General features: G+C 40.1%; 1 protein-coding gene across 2 annotated transcripts in view; it reads right to left on the reverse strand.

Annotated features, from left to right (window-relative positions):
* The window catches only part of mtus1b (microtubule associated tumor suppressor 1b), a 215,666-nt gene that overhangs the window by 100,413 nt on the left and 87,966 nt on the right, over positions 1-27,287 (reverse strand). For both annotated transcript variants that reach the window (XM_087988505.1, XM_043689999.2), the window contains exons 4-6: positions 14,046-14,249; positions 10,061-10,201; positions 6,077-6,169 (exon numbers count right to left, since the gene is read on the reverse strand). In XM_087988505.1, coding sequence (XP_087844631.1) covers positions 6,077-6,169; positions 10,061-10,201; positions 14,046-14,249 — 438 coding nt within the window. The remainder of the gene's footprint in view (positions 1-6,076; positions 6,170-10,060; positions 10,202-14,045; positions 14,250-27,287) is intronic.

Below are 27,287 nucleotides of genomic sequence, written 5' to 3' on the forward strand. Positions count from 1 at the left end.
ATGTCTGAAGTACATGCTATGTCATTAGCCAGACTTTATAAAAGATCTTAAAGTAATAGAACACTTCGGAGGCAGCAATCATAGTATGGTACAGTTCAGTCTGCAGTTTGAAAGAGAAGGCAAAATCGGATGTAATGGTGTTACAGTTAAATAAAGGTAATTACAGGGAGGAAGTGATGAAAACCAATTGGAAGCAGAACCTCGTGGGCAAGACAGTAGAGCAACAATGGCAGGGGTTTCTGGGTGTAATTGAGGACAGTGCAGAGGTTCATTTCAAATAAAAGATAGATTATCGGGGGGTGGGGGTGGAATTAGATAGCCATGGCTGACAAAGGGAGTGAGGAAATTTATCATAGAAAAAAAGAGCACCTATAAAGTGGCCAAGAGCACTGGGAAATCAGAAGGTTGGGAAGACTACAAAAACAGAGGATAACAATGAGAAATAACGAAGGGAGAGGATCAAATGTGAAGGTAAGCTAGCCAGTAACATTAGAAGTGATATGTATTGAAAGAAAGTTTTACTAAGAAACAAACAAGAGGCAAAAGTAGAAATTGGGCCACTCCAAATTGATGCAGGAAGGCTCGTGATGAGAGATCAGGAAACAGCTGAAGAACTTAATAAATAGCATAGGTCAATTTTCACAGTGGAAGACGAGTAATATCCCAACAACTGAGGACAGTCGGGGGCAGAGTTGAGTATGGTTGCCATCGCAAAAGAGAAAGTGCTAGAAAAGCTACAGGGTCTAAAAATCGATAAATCTCCTTGACCTGATGGGCTGCATCCTAGAGTTCTGAGAGAGTTGGCTGAGGAAATAGCAGAGGCACTGACTGTGATCTTTCACAAGATCATTGGAGTCAGGGAAAGTCCCAGACAAATGGAAAATCTCTGTTGTAACCCCCTTATTCAAGGAAGGATCAAGACAAAAGATGGAAAATTATAGGCCAATTATCCTAACTTTGGTTGTAGATAAAATTCTAGAATCCATCGTTAAAGATGAGATTTCTAAATTCTTGCAAGTGCAGGGTCAAATTAGAACAAGTCAGCATGGATTTAGTAAGGGGAGGTCATGCCTGACAATCCTGTTAGAATTCTTTGAGGAAGTAATGAGGAGGTTAGGCCAGGGAAACCTAGTGGATGTTATCTGTCTAGACTTCCAAAAGAACTTTGAAACGGTGCTTCACGGGAGGCTGCTGAGTAAGATAAGGGCCCACGGTGTTCGAGGTGAGCTACTGGCACAGATTGGGGATTGGCTGTCTGACAGAAGGCAGTGAATTGGGATAAAAGGTTCTTTTTCAGAATGGCAGCTAGTGACAAGTGGTGTCCCGCAGGGTTCAGTGCTGGGGCCGCAGCTGTTCAGTTTATATATTAATGATCTGGATGAAGGGACTGGGGGCGTTCTGGTGAAGTTTGCTGATGATATGAAGTTAGGCGGACAGGCAGGTAGTACTGAGGTGGTGGGGAGGCTGCAGAAAGATATCGATAGTTTAGGACAGTGGTCCAAGAAATGGCTCATGAAATTCAATGTGAGCAAATGCAAGGTCTTGCACTTCAGGAAAAAGAATACAGGGACGGACTATTTTCTAAACAATGAGAAAATTCCTAAAGCCAAAGTACAAAAGGGGTCTGGAAGTGCTCATCCAGGATTCTAAATGTTGACTTGTCGGTTGAGTCTGAGGTTAAGAAAGCAAAATGTAGTGCTGTTATTTATTTCAAGAGGGTGGGAATGTAAAAGCAGCAATGTGCTGAGACTTTATAAAGCTCTAGTTAGGCTTGATTTAGAATACTATGTACAATTCTGGGCCCCACACCTCAGGAGGGACACACTGGCACTGGAGCATGTCCAGTGGAGATTCGCACGCATGATCCCTGGAATGGTAGGAGAAAGTGAGGACTGCAGATGCTGGAGATTAGAGCTGAAAATGTGTTGCTGGAAAAGCACAGGTCAGGCAGCATCCAAGGAGCAGGAGAATCGACTTTTCGGGCATAAGCCCTTCTTCAGGCTTCCTGTGAAAGATTCCTGAAGAAGGGCTTATGCCCGAAACGTCGATTCTCCTGTTCCTTGGATGCTGCCTGACCTGCTGCACTTTTCCAGCAACACATTTCCAGCCCTGGAATGGTAGGCCTAATTTACAATGAATGAGGACACCAGGATTGTATTCATTAGTCTTTAGAAGGTTGAGGGAAGATCTAATAGAAAAACTTACAAGATAATGCAGGGCTTAGAAAAGGGGGGCCACTGGGAATTTGTTTCCGTTAGGTGGGGATACTCGGACCAATGGGCACAGTCTGAGAATTAGAAGGGGTCAATTTAGAATGGAAATGAGGAGACATTTCTTCAGCCAGAAAATGGTGTGCCTGTGGAATTCATTGCCATGGAGCACAGTGGAGATCGGGACGTTTAATGTCTTCAAGGCAGAGATTGACAAATTCTTGATCTCGCAAGGAATTAAGGGATACGGGGAGAGTGCGGTTAAGTGGTGTTGAAATGCCCATCAGCCATGACTGAATGGTGGAGTGGACTCAATGGGCCGAACGGCCTTGCTGCCATTCCTATTTCTTATGGTCTTAAGTCACACGTGGGCCAGAAAAGGTAGATTTCCTTCTTTAAAAGGCATTGGTGGATCATTTATTTTCATATGGAAGCAACATGGTCATTTGATTAGACTTTCATTAAATTTAATTTCACCCTCTACCATAATAGTTACACTGGCCAGCTAGGCAAAAGTGGGTACTGCAGATGCTGGAGATAAGAGTAGTGCTGGAAAAAGAGGTTAGGCAGCACCCGAGGATCAGGAAAATTGAAGTTTCAGACAAAAGCCCTTCATCAGGAAGGGCCGGACTACTAGTCAGGTGACATTATTATGCCGCAGCCTCCCCGAGTTCTCTCATTACACTATGAAACACATTTGAAACTCCCTCCTTAACCTTCCCAAATATATGCACCATGCCTCAAGGCCCTCACTAAAAGTCTATTACTTTCAGAATGAGTTGAAGAGCACATGTTGATATGTGAAACCAAGTAAGGCTTAACCAGTGCTCTGAAGATTTATCACAAATCTCGCTTCTTGGTTCCAGATACAAATATTATTGCCAAACCACTAACTCTCAGCTCCTCCCAAGGGATTGTCCAGGTTGAGTTGGTTGACAACTTCAGTACTGCATTTAAATTCTTTCAATGTCTACCTGCTCCAGACGCTCAAATTCACTTGCACATCAGTAATACCATCACTTATTAAAATTGGAATACATTGTCCTGTCAAACTAGCCAAGTACTGTCCTGCTCTACTTGTGACCAGTCAAATTAATGATTATCACAGCACTGCTGAATGGTACCCCTAGCAAAATAAAAAGCAACTCACAGACACAGCATTTGGCTTCCATCAGACCCACTCAGCTCCTTGTCCAAACATGGAAAAAAGACCTGATCTCCAGAGACAGAGATTGGACAACCTTGACATAAAAGCAACGTGTGACCAGGTAAGGTTTGAAGATTTTGTGAATCAAAACTTGCTGCTGGTTTAAAATCATATCTAGTATAAAGTAAGATGGTTGAAGATCATGAAGCAGAAATCGACAAATCAGCCTTTTAAAAACTGCAGCAACAGACAGTCAGACACCAAGACTTCAATAGGGAGTAACTCAACTCCTGTCTTCTGAATGCCTGTCCACTATCTATAAGTCAAGCTAGAAATGTGACAGTATTCTCCCTACCTGTTTGGATGAGTGTAGCCACAACACTCAAGCGCCTTCACAGCAAGAGCAAAGCAGCCGGCTTGATTAACTACAGGTCAATATTCACTCTACTTACCACTAAAAGCAGTAGCATGCACCAATCTACCAGGAACATTGCATTCAGCTAGCAAGGCTCCATTAACCCTGAAATCCCTATCAAGACAGATAAGGGCAGCAGATGCACAGGAACACCATCTGCAAATTCTCCAGGCCACATTCTATCCTGACTTGGAAATCTATTGCTCATATTTTGTTGTTCCAGAACTTTGACCTTATAACTACCTAACAGTATTGTAAACATCATTTCACCCTACACACCATGACTTCCTTCAGGGCAATTAGGGACAGGCAGTAAATATTGACTGAGGAAACAATTCCCACATGCCAAGAATAAATTAAAACACTAATCTCCTCAACCTTCTAGTCTGCAGGTAGAAAATCTCGATGTATTTTGAAGTTGTTTATCCCTTACAAGCTTTTACCACATCCTTTCTGCAGCCTTCACATCCTTGTGTCAGGTCAGAAAAAAAGCCAATGGGTTTGGATTTCTCACTAGTGCCAATTTTGGAATATCCTAAAATCATTAGTCAATCAAGTACGGTTCTAAATAACATGATATTATTCTTCAAAGTGATAGCCAATTTGTAATGATCACAATCCTGCAACAGCATAGAAACAGTAACAAAAAAGCTTTACTTTTAGTGGGTCTTGGTTTCATTACAAACCTTGGTCAGGACATCTGGACACATTGGCTTCATTGCACACAAACAACTTTGATCCCACGATTCACAATTAGTGCCTCAAGATTTCTATATCCACTAAGGCTGCCGACAGCTCAATGTCTCAATTTGTAGTAATGGTTCAATAGTTCTATAAATGGACCAAAGAAAGTCACGTGACTGTGATCTTCACTCTCATGTATGAGTATTTACACCATGTACAGCTGAGCCTCCTGTTCTGTAAGCTTTTGCACAGTGAAAAAACATTGATAATAGTTACAAGAGAGCTCTGCCTGAGCATACAGAGACATCCAAACCACGAGAATATCCAAAATTAAGCACATTACAACTAGGATCAAGTGTTATTAACTGTCAAATCAACATCTTTGGCATCCAGATTAATTACTACAAAAGCAAAGATGCACTCCTCCACGTTTTAAATTTTATTGACATTAAGAGCGATCAAAGGAAATTTTTTTTAAAACTTTTGCTGATCTGCTTCTCTCAAACCAAAAACTCTTACCCTTTTTAAAATTAAGCACATTCACTTCCAGATTTATTGTAAAATCCTTGGCTGTCATCAAGATATCCTTATGGCTGCCCAGTTTACTGAGATCCCAGATCTCCCCATACTTTACATTATCCTTCATGTAAGTTACTCAATATTTGAGTAGAGTGCACAGGAGCAAGCCCGTCTAACAGCAGATACAGTCTCAGACCGCTGTATAAAAAGCTGCCATAATGGGGAACAATAAAGTTAGAAATCATTCAACACTAGGTTATAGTCAAACAGGTTTATTTGGAAGTATTAGTTTTTGGAGTGCTGCTCCTTTATCAGGTAACTGGCACCTCCACATCATAATGGGGAATGGAATCAAACCTCTAGAAAAATGAGGTAAAGCAGTCTATTAATCAAAATATCACATTCAGAACAACCATTCAAGTCAGTTATTGGAAATCTCTGCATCTGGTTTTTGTTGAGCAAAATAACAGTGTAGACTACAACATTAGCATTCACTTACAACTAAATGCTTTTGGTTACTTTTGCCCAAGATTAGTTACTCTAATATAACCTGACTGGTAAGAGAACAAAGCAGCTTAACAAAATTGGATAGAGTTAATTGCTTTTTGCAGGTTGACTGTAATATTTAAAGGCTAAACACTTGCGTTGGGGCAATGAGATTAAATTACAGCTGGACTTAGATTTGTTCTCCGCATTTACTAAATGTGTTCTATAGATCAAGATAAATGCCATAATTTTTGTTCAGGTCAACAATTCAAATTTCTTAAACTGTATTTGTACAACATAAAATGGTCGAAAGCTTTTGGTGTTTGAACTAAATTATTTTTAACAAAATGAGCTGAAAAAAATTGATAACATTACCCATCCATTTATTTTACCCAGCAACTGAACTTAAATTGCGACAAAATCAAAAACATTACAAGTTAGCAAATCAAGCAGGTAATGTTCAATCAACATTTTATTCATAGTGGCAAAACAATCTTTATCTTCAATTCCACAAACAAAAAGCCTCGACTTCAGATTATTACATTAACTGACCAGTTGATACCAAAATCAAGTTGTCTTGCCAGAGAATCAAATATTAGAAAACATATGTTTTACCTTCCAACTTGCGTGAAGTGCTTTGCTGTTTTGAAGACTTTGAACCTGACCCTTGAAGGGTTTGATTTGAAGAGGTGACATTTCTATTCAATCCTTTAAACAAAGGAAGTGTGAAAATTTGGCCTGGTCAGTACACATTAATAGTGCAGATTCACATTAAACAACTATGCAATTTGGCAAAATATAACTCTGCATAAAATGTTCAAGCAAATGAAGGTAAATCAATAATGTGCAACCTTACCTTTAACCTTCCATCATTCAATATTTTAGATATCTCTGAACAGGTTAATGAAAATATATTACAGAGCTGTGGAACAGGTGGGATTTGAACTTGGGTCTCTTAAAATTTGTTCAATTCAAATTGTTAAAATTTGACATTGAGTCACAGATGTACAGCATGGAAACAGACCCTTGGGTCCAACTCGTCCATGCTGACCAGATATCCCAACCCAATCTAGTCCCACCTGCCAGCACCCGGCCCATACCCCTCCAAACCATTCCTATTCATATACCCATCCAAATGCCTCTTCAATGTTGCAATTGTGCCAGCCTCCGGCAGCTCATTCCATACACTTACCACCCTGAGAAAATGTTGCCCCATAAGTCTCTTTCATATCTTTCCCCTCTCACCCTGCACCTACGCCCTCTCGTACTGGACTCCCCGACCCCAGGGAAAAGACTGCCTATTTTCCTTATTCATGCACCTCAATTTTGTCAACCTCTATAAGGTCACCCCTCAGCCTCCGACGCTCCAGGGAAAACAGCCCCAGCCTGTTCAGCCTCTCCCTATAGCTCAAATCCTCCAACCCTGGCAACATCCTTGTAAATCTTTTCTCAACCCTTTCAAGTTTCACAACATCTTTCCAATAGGAAGGAGACCAGAATTGCACGCAATATTCCAACAGTGGCCTAACCAATGTCCTGTACAGCTGCAACATGACATCCCAACTCCTGTACTCAATACTCTGACCAATAAAAGGAAAGCATACCAAACGCCACCTTCACTATCCTATTTACCGGCGACTCCACTTTCAAGGAGCAATGAACCTGCACTCCAATGTCTCTTTGTTCAGCAACACTCTCTGGGACCTTAGCATTAAGTGTATAAATCCTGCTAAGATTTGCTTTCCCAAAATGCAGCACCTCGCATTTATCTGAATTAAACTCCATCTACCACTTCTCAGCCCATTGGCCCATCTGGTCCAGATCCTGTTGTAATCTGAGGTAACTCTCTTTGCTGTCCACTACACCTCCAATTTTCAGATCATCTGTAAACTTACTAACTTTGCCTCTAATGCTCGCATCCAAATCATTTATGTAAATGACAAAATGTAGAGAACCCAGCACCGATCCTTGTGGCACTCCACTGGTCACAGGTTTCCAGTCTGATAAACAACCTTCCGCCACCACCCTCTGTCTTCTACCTTTAAGCTAGTTGTGTCCAAATGGCTAGTTCTCCCTGTATTCAGAGATCTAACCTTGCTAATCAGTCTCCCATGGGAAACTTTGTCGAATGCCTTACTGAAGTCCATATCGATCACATTTACCACTCTGCCCTCATCAATTCTCTTTATTACTTCCTCAAAAACTCAATCATGCTTGAGACATGATTTTCCATGCACAAAGCCATATTGACTATCCCCATCATGGGATTAAGGCATTGATGCCGAGCCAGCATTTATTGATCATCCTCAATTGCTCAGAGGGCATTTAAGAATCAGCTGTATTGTTATGGATCTGGAGTCACATATCGGCCAGACCATTTAAAAGATGGCAGTTTCCTTCCCTAAAAGAGCACTGGCAAATTGGATGGGTTTTTCCAATGGATCCATGATCAATAGACCATTAGACCATCGTTCAAAATCTGCCATAGGTGGGAATGAAACCAGATCTCCAGAACATCACCTATGTCTGAATTTACCGTCCAACAATAATACCACCAATCCATCACCTCCCCTAAAAAGGTAGGGACATTATCACCACACCAGAGCTCCTCATCCAACAGCATACTAGGAGTCTGATCTGTTGTGGAAATTTCCCCATGGATAGTTGCAATTCAACCTGTTTCAGAAAGGGTTATGACAAATGCAGTTGAGATTTTAACCCAGGCTTCCTTGCCCAGTACTATGGGACACTACCACTGCACCACAAAAGGCAGTTATTCACTAGCTTACTACAGATTAAAAGCAGCTGTTATTTGTGTTGTACCTTTAATCCTGAATTTTTAAGGGTTCATGTGTTGCAATGGTATTGTCCCCACCTTGGAGTCAGGATGCTTGGGTTGAAGTCTCACTTGTTTCAGAGGTGTAAGAACATCCAAGTATTTGAATGACTTAAAATACAATTACAGCAAATCGGTCAAGAAAATGCAAAAAAGGAGTGTGTTTACAGGGATGGAAGAGGAGAAGGTAGGAAGGGCAAGGCCATGGATTGACCTGGAAATAAAATAAAACATTACTGACATAAAGACAGAAAATGCCCAATTTTGTGTGAAAGAGACATGCTGCAAGAACATGCATGGTAATAGTTATAGATGATCAAGCTTATGGAGGGTAAATTGTAAACAGTCACCCAGGTGTGTTTTGTAATAGAAGCAAATGTATCAACAATGAGGACTTCAACAGCTGACGAGGTTAGGCAAGGTTAGAATCAGAAAATTACAGGAAGGTGGAAATTGGCGGTGTTCTTAAAGAGGACATAGCTGTGTGGCCAAAAGCTCATCTCCCAGAGTCCAATAATAACAACGTTTATGTTTTGCCTCCACCTTTGGCAATTATCATGATAGGACCAGCTGCTCAAGAACAGATTATAATATAGTTTAAATCAATTATTTTTCAGTCTTCCCAACATTTAAGTGAAGGACATGCATGTTTGTATGTTGCTCAATGTCAGATAACCAGTCTGATAATTTGGAAGAACGGTTGAGAGGTTGAACTGATTGCCATTAACTTTCATATGAATTGTACATCAATACAGGATGACATTATGAATGGGTGGAATGTAGATTAGAATTTGGAGGTGGCTGCTAAATATACAGTAATGCGGACAACCAGACAATTCTAGAATGGAAAATGCAACTGGAACAGCAATTCTGGATTTGAGGGGCAGGTTAAAAAAATGGTAAACAGCTTGGGACTATAACAAAACCTCTCCTATATACCCCCAAGGAAACATTACTTGTTTTGAAACTTATATAGTGCAATATAAATCAGATACTCAATCCTTACACAAAACCAGGAGAGCACGGAGGAAGCTCTTCAGAACCAACCCCAAGCTGCACTCAGACAGCATAAATTTAGCCTTAATGCATGCTAGTAAGATTACTTGATACAACAGTGATCCTTCCAGTGAACAGCTCTGTTGAAAGCAATATGTCAAAAACTGCTAGATAAAGCAGAGAAATTAAGACAAGCCCATTAATGAAATGCAGCTCACTGTGCTCCATACAATATGCATTTGATTCTTTCATATTCTTCAAAACTGGAGACATGAGTGTTAGAAAGAACTGCTTTGTTGATTTGGTTTGCTGGGAGTGGGGGATGGAGTGGAGGTAGAATTGATAGCTTATTAGGGGAAAAAGAAAGTCACTCTGGAACACTTCAGCATTCCTTCAAGCCTGGTATATTGCAAAAACCTTCAAAACTTGGCACGATGAGTTTTTCTTTTAAAAACAATGCAATTTCCAAGGGCTATTTAATTCTTAGTCCATTATTATGGTTGAACACAAACTTCTGAACCTTTCACAAATTACTGAACTTTAAGTGTCTCAGAATAACATTAACAATTACTGACCATTTGATTTACAGAAAATTACTAACATGGTACCAACATCACTGCTCTAAACATCCAAAGTGTAAAAAGCTACACAAAATGTTCAACCATTTGCAAATCTAAAAGAATAGTCTATTCTCATTCGCAAGTTAGTCACGACTTAAGTACAGCAAACTCAACGTATTCCTTATTGTTTTATAGTGGAATACATACCTTTGCATGGGGTCTTCAAAGAAACCACTCTATTTTTCTGCAATGACTTGGCACATGGTGTTTGAATACTTCTGCAAGAGTTTGCAGAGACCGCACGTTTCCGAGGATTATCTGCTTGACGGTTTGTTGAAGTAACTACAGCTGGAAAAAGGTTTGACTTTGTTAAATAACCATTTTTTCAAGTTGCGCATCAGTAATTACCTATTGAAGATGGATTACACGTGCTGCTGCTTACTTTCTCTGCTCTAAGGCCAATCTGACTTGCAATGCCATAATCTTGCCCATGGGTAGACTAAAGCAGCAGGTCCAGAATTCACCTCAGCCACAGCAGGGAATCTTGTGCTATTGGCAATTCTGATCCACTCCATTTGTCCAGGCAATAGTACCAAGCAGCCTCAAGGAGACAATGCTGTAGTAATTCAGTTTTTACATGCATACTGTAGCCTGGCATTACAGACAGTGATTGTAAACAATCTTTCAGTCACATGGCTAACCAGGAATCTTTACCTACTCTTACCATCACATTATTTTAAGATGGCTTACATTCAAGCATTTTCAAGTTGACATTTAACCTGTTGGACCTCATTATGAGCACCTTCCTTGGCCATCAAATCCTCAAGTGGGACTTGAACCTGCTGCTTCTGCAAACATTACCACTGAATCACAAAAACTTCAGGTTAAGTGTTGTACAGCCATTGTCTCATCCTCAAATGAGGAAGCAAGGCTTGGTGCTTTTCCCAGATTCCATTATGGAGAAAGTGAGGACTGCAGATCAGAGCTGAAAATGTGTTGCTGGAAAAGCGCAACAGGCCAGGCAGCATCCAAGGAGCAGGAGAATCGACGTTTTGGGCATGAGAAGGGCTCATGCCCGAAACGTCGATTCTCCTGCTCCTTGGATGCTGCCTGACCTGCTGTGCTCTTCCAGCAACACATTTTCAGCCCAGATTCCATTATGGCCATTTTTACTGAATGACAGATAATGTGAAAGAAAGCAATTTGTGTTTTTTTGGGAACCCTCAAATTCCATCAATATAACTGTAGCCTCAGAAGTCAACACATTGCTTTGCAACAAATTTGTAGTCTGAGCAGCTACCTCCATTATGGACTTGAGGGTCACCTACTGCCGCTCAAATACGTTCCAGTGAAATGGCCGAAATCAGGATAATGTATTTCTGCAACGATGTGACATCTGGAAGCAATTTTTATTCTATAGCTGAACAAGCCTAATTCCATTCCTGTGCAAGCAGGAACCTATCAATCCTGGACAGAACGTGCGCAAATCAATTTCGTAGATGATGATTAGTAAAACATCTTCTGGGGAGATCAGCTTTTGCTAACTGTACGCTTCATACAGCAAAAGCATTCGGACATGCACGTTTAAACAAATTTCAGCAACTGCTAGGTCTGAAATCACATGACCAGGCAGGACCGGGATGTCAGCTTTGACAGCGTATGTCATGTCGAATCTAAAATAAGACACACACTATAACACCTCCCCCCCCCCCCCCCCCCCGAATTAAAGCTCGCCTTCGAAATTTTTTTTTGGTCAAAACTGTCAATTTACTCAAGTGCTCACCACTGAAAGGAACAGCGTATTTAACCAGCATCGGTTGTGCACTCGGTGCAGCTTCAGTCACGATTTAAGCGTTTTTTCACAATTTGTTTTGGTTGGTCAGACATCTAGCACGGATTAATCACGAAAAGGTGCACTCATTTGCTAACCTGCCTGTATTCATTCGCAATCAGAAAACGGAGCACGAACTGGTCCCCAGGGGGTGTCCATCTGTTTCTATGGTAATGCTTTTCCACCATCACAGAAAATACAACTGCCTTTGTACTCACATTCCCCATCTTGTAGCTGATATCCTTAACTACAGAATTCCAACGCAACCAACAATTCGCAATTCAACCAAATATCAACAATGGGACATCCCCTCCCAACCCCAACAAAAACATGAATTTGAAAAAAAAAAGGCTTTTCTCTAAATAACATTGATTGACTTACATTTTAAGTGCTGGTAATTAGGCCGTCCAATTAAGACTGCTAACAAAGGAACAATACAGAAACTATAAGATCCAATTAATAGAAAGGTCACAAACATGACATCATTCCGACTTCCTGAAGTGTGTGGTGGCACAATTGTCGAATTGGAGAAAATACGTGGAGAAAAAGTAGTATAGGTGCAGCTTCGAAGTCCCCCTGGTACAGTCATTGAAATGGTCCAAAATCAAGCAGACGAAATAACATTTCACCCTTACTCATGCTGCCATTTCCAACGCTGACCCTCAGTGAAATAGAGTGGAAATAACTAATTTACTAGGCATGTGCGTTGTGCTTCAGCTACACACGCAGAGAGATGGCCAATCAAAGGAAACAAAGCAAGAGCACTAAATCCACGCTTCATTTAGAAAGCTGTATCGAGGCATTTTTGTGTCACATCCTTCAAGGACAACGAACGTAGAAACAAATTCGATAAATTAGACTTAGGAAATGATGGGTGCACATCATTCAATTGACTCGTTACAGAACTGCAATTCCCGTCGGATTTTCATTGGGTCGCTTTTGTTCCTAATTGCAGGATGTTGCTCGCTTCTTAGGAGCACTCTGCACTTGAGCATTTAAACCAGGACCAAAAACAAATCGGTCCAGAAAGCAAATCGTATTTTGGCTCAGTTGAATGCCGTCAAAACATCTAAAATTTTAGTATTCAAAGCTGCAGTAAACCCCATTCTCACCTCAATGTCCAATTTTGTCACGTAAAAAAAGTTTCTTTCGAAACGAAATGCTAGCAAATTCTGTTTTTAGAAACAACTTTCACAACCAGCAGAGATTGTTGCAAACCAAAGAACTGTAGAAATACAGTGGGCAGCAATTTGGCAAATTTTGCCAAAGTTATTATGAACTCAATTATGCCACTGCCTTCGTATTCCCTAAACACTGAATAGTTTTTTTGAAAAGAGACGTACATGACTTTTTCCCCAGTTGTTAGTGAATCTGACAATGCATTCAAAAATAGCTTGGCAATTATATCCTCAACAAATCAGAGTTATGTTCATTTCAGGCAATAATTTTAAATGTGAAATGAATAGCCCAGCTGAGCCTAAACTGAAGGAAATGAGTACTTTTTCAGATCATTGGCTGTAACTTGAGATGTGACTACAACAATGGTAATGCCAATAGATAAGTAATTCAGAAACTCACTCTTATTCTGGGGGAATGGGTTTGAATATCACCATAGCAGACTGTGACAAATTAGTTCAACAAAAAAAAAACTAGTTAAATATTTGCTAATAGGCCAGTGTACAGTGTTACTACAAAAACCCAATTCACATGTACTTGAGGGAAGGAAATCTGCCATTCTTACCTGGCCTACATATAAAAGGTAAAAACAATGACTGCAGATGCTGGAAACCAGAGTCTAGATTCGAGTGGTGCTGGAAAAGCACAGCAGTTCAGGCAGCATCTTTGGATGCTGCCTGGACAGCTGTGCTTTTCCAGCACCACTCTAATCTAGACTCTGGCCTACATAGAACTCTAACCCAAACTAACATAACTGACTCTTGCTACACTTCAGGCAAATAGGGATCAGCAATAAACTCTGGCCAAGACAGCAATGCTGTCGTCCCATGAGTGAAATTTTTAAAATTCCAAGTGTTTAAATTAGCATTCATTGACAGATTTATCCACTTCTACATTTTCCACATTTTCTTTTAAACCAACAGGCAGAATTCATTGTGGTACAACTCCCTCAATGAAAACTGATTTTGATAAACAATATCAGTCTTAGTAAATTGATATATGAAAGTGAAACTCAATATGGCTAAACCTTGTCAGATAGACATCTTGAAGAAAGAAAAGTCACACCTGCTTTAAGAAAGATTGGCACATTTGGTTAACCTCCAACAAATATTGGAGATTGCAAAGTTAGCACTTAAACTCTTCATAGCCTTCACTAGATTTTCAAACAGAAACAAAGACACTTACAATTGTTACTCCAAGTGCTTGGAACACTCTGATTTGACACACCACTGCTAACTGATGACAGGCTGTTGACTCTTTGCAACCTAGAAGCTGGTACAGGCAATTTGGAACCAGGCGTGCTTTTTATTGCATTACCACCCCAGTTCAAAGCAGCTTTCAATGATGCAGATCTTGGTTTTGCTTTAATAGAGTTTGCTTTTTGTTGATCTGTAAGAAATAAGTTTTCACAAGTTAGGCAAATTGCCATTTCAACCAAAATGAGACAGTTGATAGGTTTTTTTCAATTGGAACCCAAAAACCAGAGTTTCAGTCTGCACACAGAAAATAAGCACTTTTCCCCACATGCAAATCTTTGAGATATTTAGCTCTGCCAAGTTCAGAAAAGATTTACAAGGATGTTGCCAGGGTTGGAGGATCTGAGCTACAGGAAGAGGCTGAACAGGCTGGGGCTGTTTTCCCTGGAGCGTCGGAGGCTGAGGGGTGACTTTATAGAGGTTTACAAAATTATGAAGGGCATGGATAAGATAAATAGACCAAGTCTTTTCCCTGGGGTCAAGGAGTCCAGAACTAGAGGGCATAGGTTTAGGGTGAGAGGGGAAGATATAAAAGAGACCTAAGGGGCAACATTTTCATGCAGAGGGTGGTACGTGTATGGAATGAGCTGCCAGAGGATGTGGTGGAGGCTGGTACAATTGCAACATTTAAGAAGCATTTGGATAGGTATAAGAATAGGAAGGGTTTGGAGGGATATGGGACAGGCACTAGCAGGTGGGACTAAATTGGGTTGGGATATCTGGTCGGCATGGATGGGTTGGAGCGAAGGGTCTGTTTCCATGCTGTACATCCCTATGACTCTATGCTCTAACCAAACATGCATTTGGCTTCAGATCAGCTTCACATATTACAAATACTGAAGAACTAAATATACATCCTTACCAATTGTTAAAACATTGACAATCAATTTTAACATTCAATATTATGACTATGGTAAGGGTTCACTATTCATTAAGTCCTCCAAATTTCCTTATATTTGCAAGACAAATATTTAACTGATCTTTATTTAATCAATCATGTCATAAATATTACTCAAAATATTTTTGTATTTAGTCAAATACTTTGCACTAATCCTGTACTAATTGCATTCCATTACCTATAATTACAGAAAATACATATTGACATATTAAACAATATCGTAGACAAAACCACTGGTTTTACAACTTCTCCCCTCTTCGCTATAGAATAAGTGAGCAACTTCAAAAAATAAGAGTTACAAATTTATGACAAACTAATCCATGCACAAATTAATTGCAAATTTTGCTCGTACTGGGCCAACAACAGGAACAGAAGTGCTGCGCATGATAAGGGAACAATGCCTATCCCTAACGTCCAAGATTTCCCCATGGTGCAGTGAAAGCTCTGGGAGACAACAGCAAGAGATGACGATACTATTTTCACTCACTTATTTAGTATTACAATTAGGACCAAAACGAGGGTAATCTCAAGCAGTTAGTGCCTTCACCACAATTATCATTCCCACAACAGTAGTTTCATGGAACCTAAAAAGATTCACACAAAAGCCTATGTGTCTAATTCCTCTTCCTGGCACTTCTGCTCTCAGGATAGTGCCACATACACTTCATGGATATAGAACAGTCACAGAATACAAATAACTGCAAAGAAAATTTTCATCCTTCGTGCCTGCACAGTAACACTATATCAGTCACCTGCCAGTTACACAACATCTGTTTTTCACTTAAAAGGGAACCATCCATTTCACAGTTTGAAGAGCAGTGCAAAGTGAAGTGAATTACATCAAGACAAAATGAATGCAACTGTTGTGAACTTAAGCTTTTTCTACTTTTATACAAGAGTGAGCAACATTCCATCTCCAAACAAACTATATCAAATATAAAGATTGGATTTCTGCCTGTCAATGCAAAACAAGGTAAAGTGATAAAGTCGTGTAATTAACACCAACTTCCAGAGTGCAAAGGTAGACCAAGACCTGTAAAGCACTAAATCTTGATGACGAATACAATAAACACTGGAAGTGCCATCAGAATAGCAAGTCAATGTGTGATCCATAATGCATAAAGAATAAGATAGGAAAACTCAATTAGTCACTTGTCCCTAAAGGTCAACAACCTGAAAAGTTGACAGTTTCTGTCCATGGATGTTTTGAACTGTTGAGTATTTCCAGCTTTTGATCATCTTAAAGTTCCCCACTATCTTAAGTATTCTGCTTTATATTCACTTTAATTGAAATAACCGAACCGATTGTCAAAAGTAATAAGCAGATAATTATGTATTCAGGAAGAGGAAGGTAAGCCTTGGGGGTGGGTGACAAAGAACCTGGCTGGCCAATGTAGATTAAAGTGTAAGTAGCTCTTCCATGTTTCAAATGGGCTCAAGAGGTCCAGATAACCCACTGTCCTTTGTTTAAAAGGAAAGGAACCATTCCTCGACTTGACAGCTTGAAGGGATCTGAAATGTGCATATCTTTTGTCCCAAGTAGAAGGACTTGCACAAACCTGGTCCTGGGGAATTCCCAGGATGAATTTGAATGTATTGAATGGGCCTGGGACTGTATCAGAACAATTACAACATTGTGACTCAATATGCAATTGTTTACTTTTAAACACGCCCTGCAATTATGAACTCACCACTCACCCACCTTCCTACCCCCATTCTCAGTCACCACACCATAAACCAATGCTCCAGTCCAAGTAGATCTCATTTCATTAGAATTGCTCATTGTAATCAGTCTACATATTAATTCCAAACTACTGGAGACAAGATGCAGAATTAAAATAGTCACATCTGCACATACACCAAAAAGACAATGGAATTTGAGGAAGCAGCTCTCAATTTACAATGGGAGTTGAAGGTACTGACATGGGCAGAATGGCAGAGGGCTGATGAAGAATACAATGCAAAGGAGTGAAAATAAAAAGGGTAACAGAATAGCAGCTGATGACCAAAGAGAGAAAATTAAAATAAACAAACTGTCTATAAAAATCGTCAAACAGAGCTGACTAATGTTTATGATATTATACATAAACAATGATTTAGGACTTAAAAGGATGAAGCCAAGGGTAATGAGAAAATTCCAATTACTGCAGTGCAGAGGGGGAGACAGGTAATTTACAAGTCAACATCTAATTAACCTGCCTATAAAGTATATCTTAAACTTAAAAATAACTTTAAACATACAAGCTAATGCAATAAATAAAAGCACAGGTGGTACATTATAAATTAAGAAAAGTGCACTTGCAAGCATTGTTCAAGAAAGTTGGTAAAGACAAACCCAGAAATTACAGACTTAAGAGTTTACCTTCTAGTGATGGAGAAGTTTCTAGGGAAAAAAGAAAACTATTCAGGACAGAATTATTAGCCAAATGGAAAAGGTGGGTTGATTAGCAAGAGTCAACATAGATTTATAAAGAAGAAATTGTATTTGAGTAATTTGAGGATTTTTTTTATGAAGAGATAATAGAAAAGGTTCATGACAGCAATGCACTTGATGTGGGGTGTAACTATTTCAGAAAGCATTTTTAGCATACAGACTGATGAGAAAAGTTTAGATCATGGAAGAAATGTCTCTGATAGTAATGTGGATGCAAAATGGCTGAGGAAGAACAAACAATGATGGTCTATTTTTCAGACTGTACGAAGGTTTGTATGAGAGATTCCCAGGGGTTCATATTGGGACCCTTGTGTTTCCACATATATATTGATAATCTAGGTTGAGATGTGCAGGGGGCAATTGTAAAAAGTTATCAGATGCAGTAAAACTGGAAAGAACTGCAAAAAGACAAACTCCAGGATGACTGTGGGGTGGGCAAATAGATGTCAGATGAGGATCAATGCGACGAAATGCGAGGTGTTGGACATTGTTAGGCAAAGTGTTGAAAGACAATACAGAGGGCCAAAAGAACTGGAGATCCTGGAAATCAAATAAAAACAGAAATCACTAAAACAACTCAGGTCTGGCAGCACGTGGAGAGAAAATACAGTCAACGTTTCAGCTCGGTGACCTTTCTTCAGAAAAAGGATTTCGAAGATACTATCCCTGCTGAGTTTCTCCAGATATTTGTTTTTGTTGCTCTTGAAGAAAAGAGGATACAGTTCTAAAAGGGATGCAGGAGCAGAGAACATGGGTGGATGTGTGCACAGATCATGGAAGGTGGCAGGACAGGTGGAGAGAGCAGTTAAAGCTATAGCATAACTGAGCTTTATTAGGTTTATGCTGCAAGAGAAAGGCAGTGATGCTGGACTTGTACAAGACACTTGTTGAACCTCAGCTTGAGCATTGCAGTTGTGGTGACATTCTAGGAAGGAGGCGATTGCTTTGCCAAATGCAGAAGCAATTTACAAGAATGCTCTAGGAAGAAACATCAACAATGATAAAACAAGGAAACTGGGGGCTGAGAAGAGATGTGACAGTAGGTTTCAAACTGACAGGCTATTTATATTAAATAGGAGAAGCTGAACTGCTCCTGAAAAGGAAGTGCAGGACAGCAGAGATTTGAAGCAATTCTCACAAAACAAAAGGAAAAATACATTTTCACTCAGCGAGTAATTTGGGCATGGAATGCATTGCCTGGAAGCTATGGTGGAGGCAATTTCAATTTAAGCATTTAAGAGGGCATTAGATGATTCAGATACAAAGTGTGCTCATTGAAGACCCAGCACATGCATAGAGGGCTGAACAGCCTACTGGACTCCAACACCTGCAATTGTGAAATCTGCTGCATGCGTTTCCAACTTCTTCCCAGATTACTGATTGGGACTCTTAAATGAAAACATTGCAGTGAACTTGGGAGGTGGAACTGTTATCTGGGCACTTCAAACATCTTGGGTTTATAGCATGATACATCACTGGTTAGTTTTATGGAATGGAAGTTAAAGACTGCAAGTCACTTAAATCTCAAACTCCAAGAGCAGCTACAAGTCCTTGCCACCACAAGCATCAATCTTCAGGATAGAGGTGTACATTTTCTGGAACACCACAGTACAAAAAAGCACTGAGGTGTAATTGGAGAACTGTAAAGAAATGTGCCAGTATTAGGTGATGTATAGTTCAGCAAAAGAAACCATTCTCTGCAGCAGTTGTGTTGCCAGGCCAAGCAAAATCCAAAATCAGAAACAAAATCACAAGTTGCTGGAAAAGCTCAGCAGGCTGGCAGCATCTGAGAGGAGAAATCAAAGTTAATGTTTTGGGTCCAGTGACTCTTCCTCAGGACCCATCTGAGGAAGGGTCACTGCACCTAGAACATTAACTTTGATGTCTCTTCACAGATGCTGCCAGACTAGTCAACTTTTCCAGCAACTTGTGATTTTGTTTGATTCACAGCATCCTGTTATGACAGCACTTCTTTTAACTAAACCAAACGCCCAGAAAAGCTCACCCCGCCTCGTAATATACTAAAATAGGAGTGACAGTGAACTCCCAAATTCCATTATTTAAAGAAAATATCAACTTATTCTTTAACTTCAAAAGTGAACATTAAACAATGATTCACAACTCTAAGCCCCTACTTCTCTTAACTGATTATCTTGCTCCAACTCTAACACATTGTTCAATAAGACACATTAAAATTACATTAACTTCATTTCAAAACCACAATGGCTGTCATCTTTGGTGTTTGTCTTCTTCCAGGTGAAGATCTTTCTGGGTCATCTTTTACTGTGAAAAAGTCTCTTAGATAAACAGTGTTTCCTAATTTCTTGAATCTGCGTCGATGGCAGTTGCTGTCAGCAATTTTCAAAAATGCCTGTATTTTTATATCCCCAACATCGGATTGTCTCATTATTACCAAAACAATAAATTCAATCTTGATTGGGTTTTAGTATCCTGTGGCATAATTTAAACCTGTTAAATTCAAATTTTGTCAAAACAGCAACCAACTCATTTGGCTGTGAAATGGATACCCATTTTCCAGTACACAGACTGCCATGTATTCACATCACACAAGCGCTTGCAAGCTCTCAGATCAGAACAGCATTCATTCTCTCAAAGGTACAGTACACTCCTTCAGTGTCACAACAATCCACAGTTCTTTTGATTTTTTAACATCCAGAAGTCAGTTTTAGGTGAGATTAGAAAATAAACAATTGAACCAACAGTCTGACAAAGGCAGGCTCAGTTTTTTTTGGGACAGCAAATAATTTTGCATTACAACAGGTTTCACTGGAACCTGAGACCAAAATCCTATCAGAAAGGATGACAGGACAGATCACAGGGCTGTCAAGGTTTGGACCTAGTAAATAGGGTTAAATGTGGAAAAACCAAAAGGCTCAGATAGAAAATGTTTCACTAAGCAAATGAGTGGACGGAGTCAGGGAATCAAAAGCTGCAGAAGCATCACAGCTAAATAAGTGATTGGTGGCAGCTTAAGGGAGCATCTTTGAAGAGAAAAACAAACAAACATGACAAAGCACAGGAAAGCAGGAAGGACTTGGTTGAATCATGTTTCTCAACGAGGAAGCTAGCAAATGAAAAATCAGGGTTAATTATTTAGAAATTGTTAGGAGCTGACATGAGATGACTGATCCCAAGGCTCGTGAAAGCCATTAACATTTATTAAAGGTAATTATGTACTTAAGCAAGGCAGGGCACAGCTTCATTTGTGCCTTCTTCAAATCAGGACTCTGTTCACAGGAACAATGACCAAACTCCTTTTACTGGAACAGCTATGGTCACACAGTATTGGTAAAGTCAATCTTTTACTCTACATATTAAACAATAAGTTATAATATTTGTTTTGAGTGAGTGTATAAGCAATAGAATAACCAGGTTTTGACCCCGGATGGACAGCAGAAATTTGTTGTTCAAGCACACTGCTCTTTTGGGAAATTCTGCACCCTTTGTGGGACTTGGACCGAACGCAGCAAGATCTTCCAACTGAAACTTCAGCTCAGCATTTCAATTTAGAAAGGGGAAACTGTGATCACAGCACATCAGGGAGCAAAAGTATGATTGATGATTACTCACAGGGAGCGTTTTAAAGATAGAAAAAAGACACACCAAATGAACTACGAGATTGGAGGGACTATTTAAAGGATTAAAATGAGACAGGCCTATAGTCCTTGGAGTTTGACAAGAGGAGTGGTCTCATTCCAACATTAAAATGGGTGAGGAGGCTCAACTGGCTCGATACACAGCGATGTTCCCAGGTGGGGGTACAGAATAAGGGACAAGTTCAGAATAAAGCAGGCCACTTAGGACTGGGATGTAGAATTTCTTGACTTGGTTGTTAATTTTTGCAATTCATAGGTCCTGACAGCTGGAAAATTTCCAGACAAATCAACATTTCCAAATATTAAAACGATCAAGCAATATAAGACTATAACATGATGGTTCAGACGTCCAAGATCTGCCATTATCTCACTGAAGTGTTAGGCTCCAAGCACTGGATGGCACACTCCTATTTGTAGTTATGTTCTCAAACCAATAGAAGCAATGGTTACCCAGAAGACTAGGAACAGGCAGAAACTGTGGACCATTTAACATCAGACTTGAAGAGTAACAAGGTCACTTATGATAACACGCATGGAATTTTAGGGTTCAGTGAATGCAGTTGTAGATCAGATCCATATTTCTGTCAAACTTGTTTCTTTGCTGCAGTGTGACATCTTTTGAGAGAGATGAAAGAACAGACCAGAATATTCTGCAGGGAGAGCAAATGAGCAAGAAGCTGCAGTGTCTGTCATGAGTAGCAATAGCCAAGCTTAGAGGAACAGGGTAAAAAAAAACCCAATAAAATACAATTCAAAAGATACTCTCTCAATTACTCCCTGTTACACACTACCAAAAGTATGACTAGGAAAAATGGGAATCACAAAAGAATTATGCTGGAAGGAGAAGGGGCTTTGTGAACAGTTCTAGGGCAGGAGGAAACCGTTCAAAAAAGAGAGGTTGCTCCTAAACAGGACTGGGAACAATTCATTGCACTCTAGTGGGGTAAGGAAGCGTTTTAACGAAATTAGCAGGGGTCAATGCTTAACTAATTGTCAAACTTCCTTAAAAAGCCAGACAAAAAGAAATTTGATATATCGAAGAGAAGCTCTTGCAATAGAAGGGTCCATGACAGCTTGAACAAAATTTGGCTTAAAGACAAAAACCAAAGTCACACCAATGACTATTTCAAAGCAGGAAGAGATTGGAAAATGGTGGTGTTCCAAGGTTCAGAGCTTGAACCAAGTCACATATCTGTTTCAGTATCCAAGTAACAAAATAAAGTTTTCATTGATGATGATTGGAGATGCAGACATTAGAGACAATGCCAGCTGATGTGAACAATTGTAGGCAACTAAGTGGTAAATGCATTTTGATACAGCAAAAGTGAAGGTAAACATTTGGCAGATTAGGTCAGCACATACAATATGAAGTTAATGGCACAGTTCTTACTGCTATGCATGTACAGAGGGACATCAGGGCTCTTGTTTAAAATCCATGACAAGCGGACATGGCCAGCTGGACCAGCTTTTGTTGCGCATTGTTAGTTGCATTTGAGACAGTGGTGTCTGAGCTACCTTCTCAAACTACTGCAGTTCATTTGAACGTGCGAAGTCATGGAGAATTGTTAGTACAGTAGATGGCATCTTGGCATTCATGCAGAGGCGTTGAGCACAACAAGCCGGAACTAGACAGAACTACATCCCAAGTTCTCTAAGTGTGTGCAGAAGAGATTTTGAATAAAAAGGTTCCAGAGGCAGGAGTTTAGTTTCAAGGCTAGGAAAGTCAAGCTGGGTTTGGTCTCCATGGATCGAAAATGAACATACACAATTTAGAAGCCTGCTACACAAATGTGCTTATGGATAAAAAAATCTGCATTCTCATTTGTTGATCGTATAAGGGGTAGGGGAGAGAGATTTGGGGGGCATAATTTTTTAAAAAGAGTCAGCAAATTCCATAACCAGAAACATACTATAACAGTGATAGATACAAAGATAATCAATTTCAAAAACTGAATATAACATTAAAGAAAACAAACAATGACAGAGCTGGGAATTTATACAGAACTGCTCTACAAAGCAGTGGAATCATTTAGATGGGGCTAATGTTATCTTCTGATGCCCTAACTTAAGTGCACTTTAAGTGCCATAAGATGAAATGGAAAATTGAAGTGAGATGTGGCCTAACTAGGAGTGAAGTGTTAAGAAACAAGCAAAACCTGAGTGGAAGGAGAATGGACTGTGACCCTGATATAAAATGTACCAACTCAATCACATTGAAAGAACTGGAGGATGTGACATGGTCACAAACTTGAGATCCAACTCCAAGATCAGAATTGATCAGGGGAACAGATTTAACAAGTAAAGGTGAAACTGCTTGAGTGAAAGAATGAATGTATCCACTGAGGTCATCAGGTGTCAGATCTTACAGCTTGAAAAAGAAGTGTCTTTCATCTTTTTTTAGGAAACAAAAGTTTGGACGGAGGTGTCAAGTGTTTGTTCCAAAGCCAATAATGTAAACAGCTTGAGGCGCCTTGGATTTTTAAAAGTTGAAACAATAGAAGCAGCCTGAATAGATGGGGCCAAGGTCCCACGGAACCAGGATTTTCAGCCTTCAGTAGCCGTTGCTGGGAATTTGAAGCTGCATGTGGATGCTCTTATTTCCTGTTACAGATAAAAACTGGGGTCCTCTTCCTACTGCTAGAATTACATGAAAGGCATTCTATTTTAGTGAATTTGCCTTTGTCAAGGGTGTTTATGAAATATTACTACATCGAAACAGTTAATTAGTTGTGAATATAATATCATTAGGCATTTAGGAGTTACAGTTAAGAACATTTTTATTTTGTTTGTATTTATGGTGTATGAATAAAGTAGGTTTTGTTTCAAACCTGGTAGTTTGGTCCATCAAATTACATCTGAAACACATCTTATCTTTAAAAATGAGAAAAAGTTAGAGTCTAGGCTATATTAACATATTTTGGGGAGGTTTGGTCTGGTCCATAAGACAGGCAAATTAGGAATGAAGACAGTAGACTTTAACATTTAAGATCAATTACAATCAGAAAGTGGCCAGCTTGACGTGTTTCATGCCACATAAACTGCCTGATCAAGTGTTTGAGCAGTATTCCAGTTTTTAATTCAGATTTTCAGCATCGGCAGTATTTTGCTTTAAAAAAATGCATATTACTACCTTTGGCAATAAATCACAGTTAATACCCAATTGAGAGAGAATATTAAATTCACAATAGCCCTGGAAGGCCACAGGGCTGATTTCATTACGGATGACTGGTGGCAGCTTACTTTGTCTCAGGCAAGGAACCTTCATGGCAGCCTCAGCTGATAGAATAATTAAGCTCATGCTGTTGGTGTGAAACCAGCTATCCAACCACAGATATTAACTCCTATGTGCAAGGTCAAGTTGCCTTAGTCCCAAAGGACCACAGGGGTGCTCTCAGAGCAGATTTGAACAAGGGGATCTGGTAGACATAGTATATTTGGAAGCACAGAAAGCATTATCAAGTGCCACAAAAAGGTATTGCACAAGATAGACCTCACATTGCAGGTAACACATTAGTATGGATGAAGAGTTGGTTAATATACAAAAAGTCTGGATTACAGGGTCTTTTTCAGATTAGAATGAGGTAACTGCTTGTGTGACAAAGATCAATCCTTGGACCCCAGTTATTTACTGTATTTTATTAACTTGGAGCGCGTAGAAGAGAATGTACCCAAATTTGCTATAGATCATGGAGCCTGACATCGGTGGTGGCAAGCTGTTGGAGGGAATCCTGAAGAACAGGATGTACATTTATTTGGAAAGGCAAGGACTGATTCGGGATAGTCAACATGGCTTTGTACATGGGAAATCATGTCTCACAAACTTGATTGAGTTCTTTGAAGAAGTAACAAAGATTGATAAGGGCGGAGCAGGTGATGTGATCTACATGGACTTCAGTAAGGCGTTCGACAAGGTTCCCCATGGGAGACTGATTAGCAAGGTTAGATCTCATGGAATACAGGGAGAACTAGCCACTTGGATACAGAACTGGCTCAAAGGTAGAAGACAGAGGGTGGTGGTGGAGGGTTGTTTTTCAGACTGGAGGGCCTGTGACCAGTGGAGTGCCACAAGGATCGGTGCTGGGTCCTCTACTTTTTGTCAGTTACATAAATGATTCGGATGCGAGCATAAGAGGTACAGTTAGTAAGTTTGCAGATGACACCAAAATTGGAGGTGTAGTGGACAACGAAGAGGGTTACCTCAGATTACAATAGGATCTGGACCAGATGGGCCAATGGGCTGAGAAGTGGTAGATGGTTAAATGCGAGGTGCTGCATTTTGGGAAAGCAAATCTTAGCAGGACGTATACACTTAATGCTAAGGTCCTAGGGAGTGTTGCTGAACAAGGAGACCTTGGAGTGCAGGTTCATAGCTCCTTAAAAGTGGAGTCGCAGGTAGATAGGACAGTAAAGGTGGTGTTTGGTATGTATTCCTTTATTGGTCAGAGTATTGAGTACAGGAGTTGGGATGTCATGTTGCAGCTGTACAGGACATTGGTTAGGCCACTGTTGGAATATTGCGTGCAATTCTGGTCTCCTTCCTATTGGAAAGATGTTGTGAAACTTGAAAGGGTTCAGAAAAGATTTATAAGGATGTTGCCAGGGTTGGAGGATTTGAGCTACAGGGAGAGGCTGAACAGGCTGGTGCTGTTTTCCCTGGAGTGGAGGCTGAGGGGTGACCTGAAAGAGGTTTACAAAATTATGAGGGATGTGGATAGGGTAAATAGGCAAAGTCTTTTCCCTGGGGTCATGGACTCCAGAACTAGAGGGCATATGCTTAGGGCGAGAGGGGAAAGATATAAGAGAGACCTAAAGGGCAACTTTTTCCACACAGAGGGTGGTACATGTATGGAATGAGCGCCAGAGGAAGTGATGGAGGCTGCTACAATTAGATTGGGTTAGGATACCTGGTCAGCATGGACAGGTTGGACCGAAGGGTCTGTTTCCATGCTGTACATCTCTTATGACTCTACAGAGAAGTAGAGTCAGAAGGCATCTTGTCACAAAGACACAATGAATCTGCAAGGTGACTGAGTGAGCAGGAATACAAGTGATGACTTCAATGCAGTAAAAAGAGTGAGGTCTTGGTAATCAGACTAAAGATAGTCTCTGCTGAAAATGTATTACTGGAAAAGCGCAGCAGGTCAGGCAGCATCCAAGGAACAGGAGAATCGACGTTTCGGGCATAAGCCCTTCAGGAAATTTTCAGGGGTGGCACAGTGGTTAGCACTGCTGCCTCACAGTGGCATGGTGCCAGGTTCAATTCCAGCCTTGGGCAACTGTCAATCTCCTGTCCTTTGGATGCTGCCTGACCTGCTGCGCTTTTTCAGCAACACATTTTCAGCTCTGAGCTCCAGCATCTGCAGTCCTCACTTTCTCCTTACAGTGAGTCTCTCTCAATTTAGAATCTAAGAATATGCAGCACACAGCAATTTGGTTGTTCTTGTGCTCAAAGCAGAGTTAGCATGCTGGTGTAAATAATTAAAGGTAAACAGAATTGACCTCCACTGAAATGAGGGTGGAGTTTAAAGGTAATGCACGTTTGGTTTTAAAAAGTTGAGCTACTGATGAAACTGTAGCTGGACTTGTATAGAGTTTTGGTCCCTATATTTAGTGAGAGATAGAGGGTCATCAGACATTCACTTCGCCGATTCCTTGGATAAGGATTTGACTTTTAAAATGTGCCAGATTAGGTTTTTATCTATTACTCCTCATTGCTGTAAATGGCACTTATTGAATTATACAAAGTTGTGGGGGCTTGGCAGGGTAGAGGTTGAGATTGATATTTTCCCTATTTGGGGAATCTCAAAACTAGGGGACAGAGTTACTCTCACTTAAAATTGAGATGTGAAGGAATTACATCAAGACGACAGTAACTAGTGTCTGGAATTCTCTCTGCTAGAATGTTTCAGCAGCCTTAGAGTACAGGTAATCCTTCAGTCCTGAGTGCACGCTACCATTCAATATGGTCAGCACAGATCATCCAATTGTTCACTATTCTCATCTGTGCCCTTTGATCACTTTAAATCTAATAATTATTTAACTCCTGAAAACGTTGTGGCCATAAATAATTTTCGTGGCAAAAAATTCCATGGCAGCCGAAAGCAAAGATGGATACTGATCGGTAACAGTGGAGCCCGATCAGACCACATGGAAGCCCTTCTTGTAAGGCTCATGTCTATATTTTCTGCTTTATCTCTTAAATTTTCCTAATTTTTACTATGT

The sequence above is a fragment of the Chiloscyllium plagiosum genome, unplaced genomic scaffold, assembly GCF_037043375.1.
Source record: "Chiloscyllium plagiosum isolate Xiang-an unplaced genomic scaffold, Cpla_swu_hap1 HiC_scaffold_1, whole genome shotgun sequence".
NCBI lineage: Eukaryota > Metazoa > Chordata > Chondrichthyes > Orectolobiformes > Hemiscylliidae > Chiloscyllium > Chiloscyllium plagiosum.